This window comes from Helianthus annuus, chromosome 12 (genome assembly GCF_002127325.2).
Source record: "Helianthus annuus cultivar XRQ/B chromosome 12, HanXRQr2.0-SUNRISE, whole genome shotgun sequence".
Taxonomy (NCBI): Eukaryota; Viridiplantae; Streptophyta; class Magnoliopsida; order Asterales; family Asteraceae; genus Helianthus; species Helianthus annuus.
In genome coordinates this window covers 64,029,008-64,039,572 of record NC_035444.2, presented here as the reverse complement: position 1 = coordinate 64,039,572, position 10,565 = coordinate 64,029,008, and the positions used below count along the sequence as shown (strand labels likewise).

The 10,565-nt window shown below is 35.3% G+C and overlaps 1 protein-coding gene across 1 annotated transcript; it reads right to left on the bottom strand.

The window, feature by feature from the left end:
• Positions 1 to 4,146: 4,146 nt before the first annotated feature.
• On the bottom strand, positions 4,147 to 9,531 carry LOC110895156 (sodium/calcium exchanger NCL). The gene is made up of 7 exons (XM_022142434.2): positions 9,140 to 9,531; positions 6,248 to 6,433; positions 5,870 to 6,051; positions 5,611 to 5,756; positions 5,249 to 5,522; positions 4,863 to 5,174; positions 4,147 to 4,579 (listed from the first exon to the last, which is right to left on the bottom strand). Exons 1-7 carry the CDS (start codon positions 9,525 to 9,527, stop codon positions 4,331 to 4,333), a joined length of 1,737 nt encoding a protein of 578 aa, XP_021998126.1. The 5' UTR covers positions 9,528 to 9,531; the 3' UTR covers positions 4,147 to 4,330.
• Positions 9,532 to 10,565: the final 1,034 nt, after the last annotated feature.

Below are 10,565 nucleotides of genomic sequence, written 5' to 3'. Positions count from 1 at the left end.
TCAATGAACCTAACGGAGAGAAAATTAGTAATGTGCACAATACCCCACTAACCAATAAATCAAGATATCCATGACTTAGTCCCTGTAATTATAACTTCTTGAAAATAATTTGGAGTATTGTAAAACATTTGATAAAGAGAGAATGACTCACTTGCAGATTTAACGAGCAGAGTATAAGCCTACTGATTAGCCTTGATTAACCTAATTTAATTCACAATACACGCAAACGGGATTAATAACTAATTCAGCATTTACGATAACTCACGAGATCAAATTCTCACAACGAACAACAAAGTGCGATACTTAAACATCCATCGAATTAACGACGAACGACAAAGTATAGCCCTAATGTGGGCGGCACTTAAACATCCATTGGATATATTGATCGGTCGGAAAATGAATCGTAATAGCGATCAAGTTATTACCCTGATTGCGGCAGCACTTCGTGAACTGTGTGTGTTATTGCACTGATTCTACTATAACTCGACGTCAATTAGAAGTTTGAGCGTCGTTTTAACTTCCCAGATCAAGTCCCAATGTCCTCTATTTATACTAATTTTTGGGACATGCTTACGGACCGTAAGCCTGACCCTTTACGGTCCGTAAGGGGACACCTGGGGTCATAGGGTGGCCACGCATGGGACTAGCCTGGCTGAGTCAAAATTTGGTCCAATCATAATTTAATAATGAATTTCTGTTGATAATCATCAACTAGGGTTTACCCCTCTTGAGTTTTAGGGGCCCTGATCCTGATTCTGATTGTTCCGGAAATTTTAGGGTTAATACAGAATTACTTGGGTGTCTTAATTAGGGTTTTCTTATTGACTTATTATCATCCTAGGTATTGATTTTAGTGAGAGTTGTTACAGCTACTATCACACACACGTTTGACGGCATTGGTCTGCGGTTTCGGACACGAGAGTACCGGGTTTTCACCCCGAAGTGTTGTCGGAGGTGATCCCAGTTGTCATTGAGCTGAGGGAGGGAGTACTAGCGCCTTCACATGTTCAGGATGCGGCTCGGCAGGCTCAGCTTGAGGCTCTGGGTCAGGCTCAGCCTCTGCCACCGCCTCTACATCCACATTCGCCTCCGCCTCCGCATTCGCTCGGCAGGCTCAGCTTGAGGCTCTGTATGTACAAACTGATTTTATATGTATATATATTTATGCAGTTGATCTTTTATTTACACGATGTTTGTTTGGATTGTTTGCGTTTATTTCATACGTCTCTTTCGCAACTTATGTTCGTGTAATTTAATAAAATAAAATCGGTTAACATTTATAAAAACAATGGCATAAAGAAACGTATCTTATAAACGACTATTATAAATCAACTATAACCAGGCCTATATTTATAAAAACAATCGCAATATGCATCAACCATCAATACCTATACTTCCAAAGGCAGTACACTCACGTTTAACGACCGTTATAAATCAGCTTTAAATTATATATGTTTTGTAAAATAAAACTCAAATCTACAACTTTTCAACAAAAAAACACAACCAAATACAACCAAACAAACCAACACCCCACTTTTTCCACCCAAAAACAAACAAACAAACGCCGAAACGCTGCGCTTTGGTCAAATCGCAACGTATAGGTGTATCTAAAAAGCCAAGTGGGATGTGTGAATAGTCAAAGCCTATATTTTTTGTATTTTTTATTAGGAATAATGGATTTTAATAATCCTAACTATTAACCATTGGCCGGCAACGGTCCCACCTTCAAAAATCACCAATGGTGGTCCCACCTTTTCATAGAGAAATTAATAAATTATTACTATTATTAATATTAATTATTCTTATCATCATCATACTTAATACATCCCACTAATAGCAAAGTTAAGGTAGAGTCTAAGGAGGGTAAAATGTAGACAGCCTTACCTCTAATCCGTAGGAATAGAGAGGCTGCTTCCAGTGAGACTCCTGACTCGATAGTAGTTTCATCAAGCCTTGGACATAAGGCACATAAGACTCAGCAATCAGGACAACTATCAACGCCACCACATGATGAATGATTAACCGTCTCTCGCTTTTAACATTATTTTTACGAAATTAGTAAAATAATGTTAAAATTAGTGCACTTTCACTCCCCCCCCCCGGGTGGCCTGCGCATATATAAATTATTATTAGTTATTCTTATATTTAAACTAAAATGTGTAATGTTGAAAAAAATGAGAAATTGGATGAGATGGAGTTAAACTAATTCCTTGAGATGAGGTAGAGTAGATGAAGTTAAGAGAGTTTAAAGTGTACACTATGACCTAATAATCACATAACTATATATGCCTAAATATCTAATTATTATAAAATAAATGAATAATGGATTTTAATAATCCAAACTATTAGTCGTTGGCCGCCAACAGTCCCAACTTCAAAAATAACTAGTGGCGTTCCCACCTTTTCACATAATGGACCTTTACTAACTAACATAACCTTAATTTCTTTTCGTCCCTTTATCGTTTTCGGTTTAGTAAAGGTCTATTGGTTTATAATATATAAAAAGGTAAGACCACCACTGGTGATTTTTGAACAGTTACCAATCAATAGCTAATAGTTAGGATTATTAAAAACTATTATTCCTAACATAAATTGGTGTTAAAATGCCTCTTTGTGAAAGTCCAAGATAAGAGAATGCCTTTTATAACAAAAGTTGATTAAAAACCATTATATAAAACCCATGCTATTACTACATCTTGAGTTATTTAAATTTACAACCTATAATTGAAATTGATTGTCAAAATATACATGTAAATTCATGAAATCCACGATTCACACGTTTTTACAATAGAAACAATATCACTCAACATGATTAAAAAAATATAGAAAACAGTAAAGGCAATAACCCATTGAGACATATTTATGCCCATGGACCCAGAATTTATTTTCGGTGGAGGAGGATTTGAGGGCTTAATCATACTTTCAAGATGAGCGATTGGAATTTTTGCCTAAAAAATACATTAATTTTTTTTGTTCACCAAGGGCAGAACTTAAGGTGGATAAAAAGTTATTCCTTTCTAATAAAGTTTGCCCTTTTGTTAGTCCATTTGTCATTAATCCAGTTGTTTCAAATAGAAATTTGTTATTAACCATAGAATCCTTTAAAAATTCTAATTTTTATGATCCATAATATTATATTATCTTTCTTATTGGTTCAAATTCTTTTTAGAGATTTGATTTGGTGGAGTTAAGGGGAGTTAAACCAATTCTTTGAGATGAGGTAAAGTAAAAGCGGAAAAAAGTAGATGGTGTAGTGTTTAGGTAAAGTTAAGAAAGTTTAAAGTATATCCCTGGCCTAACAATCACTTAACAACATATGTCCAAATATCTAATTATTATGAAATAAATTGTTAGTGTTAAAATGCCTTTGTGTGAAAGCATAAATGATAAGAGAATGCCTTTTATAACAACAGTTGATCAAAAACGAGAAATTGAAATTTACAACCTATAACTGAAAGTGATTGTCAAAATGTACATGTAAATTCATGAAATCCACGATTCACACGTTTTTACAGTAGAGACAAAATCACTCAACATGATTAAAAAAATTAAAAAACGGTAAAGGAAATAAGACATATTTATGCTCACGGACCCATGATTTATTTTATGAGAGGGGGGGGGGGGATCGGAGGGCTTAACCATACTTTTAAGAGGAGCGATTGGGATTTTTGGCTAAAACTAAATATTTTTTTACGAGGAGTTGCCACCTCCCCAAGCTTGGTTGTTATGAAATTATGAAAAGTTTTTCCTTTCTAAAAAAGATGGCCTTTTTATTAGTCTATTTGTCATTTACCCAGTTGTTTCAATTAGAAATTTGTTATAACCATTGAATCCTCTAAAAATTCTAATCTTTATGATCCATAAGATTATAGTATTTTTTTTCTTGGTGCAAATTCTTACATAATCAACCAAATCAGTTTAACAAAGTGGATAGTTAATGTTACATACTAAACAAGAGAACTCAACCCCAAAGATTAGTCTGGTGGGCGAGAGAACCCATTTGGTATATAAACCCCACATCAGTTGCCCATACAACCGATGTGACTCATACATTGCAATGGTTTCAGTCCATAATAGTTAACCGCCATTCTTTTACATGATTTGCTCTAAAAGAAACTAAAAGATAAGACATTTTCAAAACAAAAATTAATAAATGCCTAAGGAGACAAAACTAAGATTGTATTTGACAATCAAATCAGTAGATACAAGAGAGCTATCTTAACAACCTTAAACGTTGTCCAGAATATATACAAGAATCAGTTATGTGCCTAAGAAATTGACAGCAAATAAGCTGAGAAACAAGAGTCAACAACTATGACCATGGTTGAATCTACGACCAACCGAAAACATAGTCCAGAATATATACAAGAACAAGGGATAACGGGTAGAGCACAAAAGCAATTAAAGATGTCCAAAGAGGGAACGTTGTACGCAAACTGCCAAAAACGCCCATCACAATGCAAACAATCAAAATAACAAGCACTTCTGACGTAAAATCCCACGTCAGTCCTCGCGCATAAACAAGTGCTAAGAACACTGATAAGCAAAGTAGATTATTCATCGTTGCTGCCCCATATAACTGCAAGAAACCCATAAATTTAGCTAAAAGTAAGATGGATCATATGGGTCAAAAAAAATTTAAAATATCCTAAATTGCATTTTTTATGCTTAAAAACCTCATAACTCGTATTATTTCAGATATTATTATTGTTAGTACATAGTTTTTGTAGTTATATTTAGTGCTTGACAAGTTATCGATGATTTTTGTGGGTCAACCCAACCCGGCCCATACTAAAAACAACCGTTTCAAGCTGAACCCGTTACCCAAACTAGCCTATATAGTCAATAAGCAAGAAACAAACCTCGGAAAAGGTTAAAGAGGCGGATCTTTGCTTTTTACGTGAAGCAAAGATGATTGCTGATACGGATTCGCTAGAGTTGGTTACTAACGGCAACACAATGAATGAGATGAAGAAAGACGGGATACTTGTCGCAGTAGAGAAACCGTCAACAGCGTCTACTAGAGGATCAGCAAATATAGCAGCTACAAGTGTGCCAAGTAACAGAAATAAAACAGCTTTTATCGTTGTTTGATGTGGGTCCCTGTCACCTTCCTCATGTTCTTCATCTTCGCCGCCTTCATCTCCCAAAAGGTAATGTTCTCTTTTTGTTTCCTGCATATTCATACTTTTGTTCTCAAAATTCTTGGCGTTTTTACTATTAATGAGTCATGACAATAAAAACATACCTCATAATAATCATGAATATAGTTAGTTGTGTCAGGACCAGCTATAGGAGAATGTGTTTTCGTAAGTCTAGCCTCCTCAAGCCAATTCCCGATTCCAGTTATGAACTCTTCAAAATCTACTTCATCGTCTCCAGACGTATCAAATTCTTTCATCACTTTGTAAATGGTGTCATCTTCGTTTAAATTTATATTTAACTGCATTCCTACAACAAGAGATCTTAGTTCAACTTGTGAAAGATGTCCGTCCCCATTGACATCAACCGAGTTAAATAGCCTGCCAAAGATTAGTTTCAAATATTATATTCTTAAGTATTATATATCAGATAGAAAAAGATCATTGAATAGATAGTAATGGAACTGACTTGTATAGAACTTCTCGATTAAGTTGGCCTTGATCGTCTAAAAGTCCTCCAAATGCATTTGTTTTTAAGTACCTAAGAATTCCAGACCGTACATGTTTATGCTTTGCGAAAGCAAGGCGTCTCTTTTGTATATTAGGTTGATACACCTGCAGATGATTCTCATCCATAATTAATCAATCAACCAAGAACAGTAAAGCTGATATTCAAATATACTCGCAATTAAAATACCATCAAACAAATGATTAATATCTATATGCACCTGATAAATGCAGTATGCAATTAGAAGAGAAATGGATATTATAAGACCGATTAAGACCGTCAACTGTCTTCCAGAAGTCGAATGGAGGATTTGTGGGAATTGAACAACTATAAAAGGGAGTACAGATACAGCCATTGTCATAGCAGAATAGCTGGTCCATATATCAGTGCTTACACCAGAGCCTGGCGCATTAGAACACATATTAAATCAGCCAAATGGGTAGAACATTATCTAACTTGTAAGACATATTGGCTTTAACTCTTTAAGTATGCAAATCACTATCTTCATTATGTTTTTAGGATCATTGACAAAAAGAACCAAATAGTTCTGTTGGTTTTGGTAATTTAATCTTTCGTATGACAAGATGGAGGCACATACCTACTAAGTTGAATCCTTTAGTATCTTGGTTATCAATAGCAAATGAGTCTTGTAAATCGCATTTGCCTATGATGATACATGATCCCCATATAACAGTTAGAAGCATGACAGTTGAACCGGCCAATAATCCCATGCCGACGGAGACTTGGTCTTGAGCCGTTTCTGGGCTTCCAGATAATCCAGAAACTATAACAAGTAAATGAGACAAAAAATATTACATTACTGTGTAATAGGTGTAGAATAACTTCTAACTTATATACAGTCTCCAAAAAAAATTATTAATCAATAGTATAAGAACCTAGAGGGGCGAATGGGTTCCTTTTAAATTTAAGAAATCTTTACAAAAGATTTTAGAAAGGTATAAAATCAATTTTTAAATCAACATGAAACACAAAGAGAGGGACCAAGATACATGAACAACTTTAGGTGGATAAAAATCCACCTTAGTTCCAGTCCTGAACTTTCATGAAATTAAGGTTGTTCTTCACTAATGCTCGTTCTAAACAGTAGAAATCACTTGCGTGAAAACGTATAAGAAAATGAATATTATGTATATTTAAACTTTAATATATTTATAGACTATTTGTTAATTTTATATATATTTTCATGTATGTTTGTTTATCCTCTAGATAAACAGATTAATAGAATTAAGGTGAATAAAGAGATAGTCAACATAGATTCATAGCCTAGATTCATTAATCAACCAGAGAAATTGAGATGGGAAACCAGATAATTCATACACAAGTGCATTCATGCCTTCCTTTTAACTAGGGGTACAAACCAGCTGAGCCCAAACTTGACCAGGCTCAACCTCGATAAAGTTATGAGAGTTCGAGCTCGGCTCGTTGGTAGTTTCTTAAGCTCGAGCTCGGCTCATTAAACTCGTTTAAGCTCGCGAGCTCGATAAGTGAAGCTCGGGTTCGGGCTAGTTTACTAAACAAGCTTAATTTTAGGTTTGGGCTCAGCTCATATACAAGTTTAAATAAGCTAGCCACGGCTCATTTACTAGACAACATTAATTAAGGGGTAAATGTTATTAAATATTAATAAATTTAATATTACACTAAGGCTCGATAAAGCTTGGCGTACCTAACGAGGTTTACATGCTAGGCTTGAGCTCAGGCTAGATAAATAAGCGAGCTTTAGCTTAGGCTCAAGCTTCTCGTGCACGATAAGACTTATTTCGTTTCAAGCTTTTTATCGAACCGCTTAACTCGTTTGCATCCCCTACTTTTAACTTGAGCTGGTTCCTCTAGATCCTTCATAAATTGTTGGGCCTCACTAACTCTTGAATTGAGCTCATTGCGGTGATATTGACGTTAGTTGGATTTTGGCTCCTAGTGTTCATAACTTGAATTTCATTGTGGTGGTATTGACGTTAGTTGAATTTTGGCTCCTAGTGTTCATAACATAAACGAACACAAACAAACATATTTTCTTAAGACATAAAAGAAGTAAATTTGTTCATTTAAGTGTTTGTATTTGGTTGTTTATTCAATTAAATTTAATCAAGTAAATACAAACAAACCTTTTTTTGTGTCCGTTTATAAGTAATTGTATTCACTTAATTGGTAAATATCTATAATATACAATTTCTTTTATAATATCTGTAGCTATGTAACGTACAACCAAACCCACATTTCAAGGATGCAACCTAGCATTTTTCAAGTATCTTACGTTGTAAATTACATAGCTATAAATATTATTTAATACAAATATTAAAACAAATATGTATCTGTAGATATCCAAATTTTAATAAAGGATTCCAACCTTACACTTTTACTTATATGTTATTTAAAAGTATTTTTTTATTCTTTTCCTTATTATAATTATTATTATTATTTATTAAACACTAAATATTATTATTGTTACATTAATAATATTTATTATTATTCTTAATTTTTTTGAACGGCAAAGGTTACATACAATACTCTTAAATTACACCAAATTTTACTTTATGCCAGGAATTGAATCCTGGTCTCTCTACAAGAGTCACAATGCCTCTAACACCCCACCAAAATGGTGATGGCATTATTATTCTTATTTTTAGCTTTCAAAAATATGCATATAACATATAGGATGATAATCTAGCCTCATGAAGTAAAGGTTACATAAAATATATTTTGATTTTTTGTGTAAAACATAATGATAAAATATATTTAAAAAACTCAATGTCAAACATTAAAAAGAATGTGAATAAATATAGTTGTGACAAGTAATATAAAGATTATATAGAAGTTTATGATTTATATTTTTTGATATTTAGTGCGTCTAATACATGGTTTATAACATCTATAAATTATAATAATTTTAGTCCAAAATAAATTATCATTTTAACATATAATTGAACCTAAAAGTATTACCTTCTGTTTTCTCCTAATATAAACATATAGTTGTGCATGTGAAGCACATATACAAATACCCCACTGTTCAAAGAATCAAATCAAAAGTAAGATATCCAATAATAACTGTGTTCGTTGGGACAACCGCAACGACCGCTAATTAGTCAAATCATTATCAAATCACCTTTAGCATCTTTGATCTAATCAAATTCTAAAGCGAACACATAAACAAACACCACTTACATGTTATTTTTAGAGTGTCATACGGTCTGTATAATTTGTATGAGCTAAACGACATAAATAAAACAATCATACAGGCCATATGACATGATAACAAATAGTCATATGGGCCGTATGAGGGCTAAATCATACGGCCCATGTGATGTTTTAACCAACAAATAAATAACTTATGTGACATGACCCATATGACCTTTACGCCCTGTCATGTAGCATGTATGACCCAAACGGCTATACTGCTTATATATTCGACACCCTTGCTAAAACAATGAAATGGTAACATTAATTAATTATAAGGTTTGTGTTTTTGTACCGAGAATGAGCAAAGCGTCCGGAAGAGCTCCAAGGATTGGAAGAAAGAGACCCCCGACGATACCAGGACCTAAAATCTCCAACATTAGCTCACTGCCCGTGGACAAGTATGTGGCAGCAAGGAACATGAGGTAACCATAGACCGAAATGAGAAAAAGATTGCCGAGTACGGAGGTGGTGCAAGGCATGAACCCATAAGTCTGGTCACATAACTCTAACTCGTTCGTTGATGATGACAATGTGAGGATACCTTTGTGACCATAGTGAACACCGTCACTAACCTCACTAACGAGGTTAGTGGATGAGTTGGTGGCGCTGATGTGACGGCTGGCGGTTGCTACGGTGAAAGAGACGAGAATCGTGATTAGAATAAGAGAATTTTGAGCCATGTCTCCGGTTAAGGTTTGGTGTGTGTATGTGTGTTTTCGTGGTTTATACTGAACCTTGATCTAAGGTGTTTGACGTGTAGGAAGCGCGTACAAGATAGGAATTGACTTTATGAAGACGTTTCGAATTTACTTTTTTTAATGAACATATGGCCCATCAACTTGCACTTTTTTAAGCACACTTGGTGTTCTTGAGCAATATAATTATTATTATCAACAAGCAGATAAGTTTAAGTCCCTATACAATGTATTAAACTCATAGAGTTCTCATGAAAAAAGCAGTGGCGGACCCAGGAATTTTTTCATGGAGGTGCGGAACATTTTTAAAAATTTTAGACCCTGAAGAAACACGGAATCACCCCGGGATGACTGGACCGCGTTCTACATGAGGGTGAAGAATCGCACCTTGTTCTTCCTCTTGAACCTAGATCTGCAATGGAGAAGAGAAGAAAGTGGAGCTGTAGAGATTGCCGGTAGGAGATGACTCTCCTGTTTCCAGCTACAAAAAGTGTGGCGGCTCCATTTCCTCTGCCCTATTCAAGAGGTGAAGACCTCTTTATATAGGGGGATATGGGCCTCCCCTAACCTCAATGGGCCAGGCCCAGTTAGGGGTTATCTCTACAAGCCCCGACCCAAAGTAGTGTAAACTACAATGCGTTGGGCCTCGCGGTTGGGTTAGTAGCAACAATAATAAATAATTAATATAAAAGCAATAAGTAACGGGAAGTCCGACCGCTCGGGTCAGGTTTAGTACCGTACCCCATCAAGTCCCCCAGTCTAGTGCTGCTCCGCGTGCAAGCGTGGTAGGAGTACTAGACTTGTTAGGAGTGCTCGAAAAAGATTGAGTTTTAGGCTTACCTGTCGCCCGGGTGCGGGAAAGTTGTTGGCCATGCTTGTTGCGTCTGTCTTTCGCTGTGAGTAGAGATAATGGAGCGGTGAATATTACATGATACTGGTTGGGCAAAACTGATGCACGCTGATTGGTTGCAGGCGGTTGCTATTGTCGGTCTTTGTCATCAGCCAGTTAGTGGAGATCGTGGG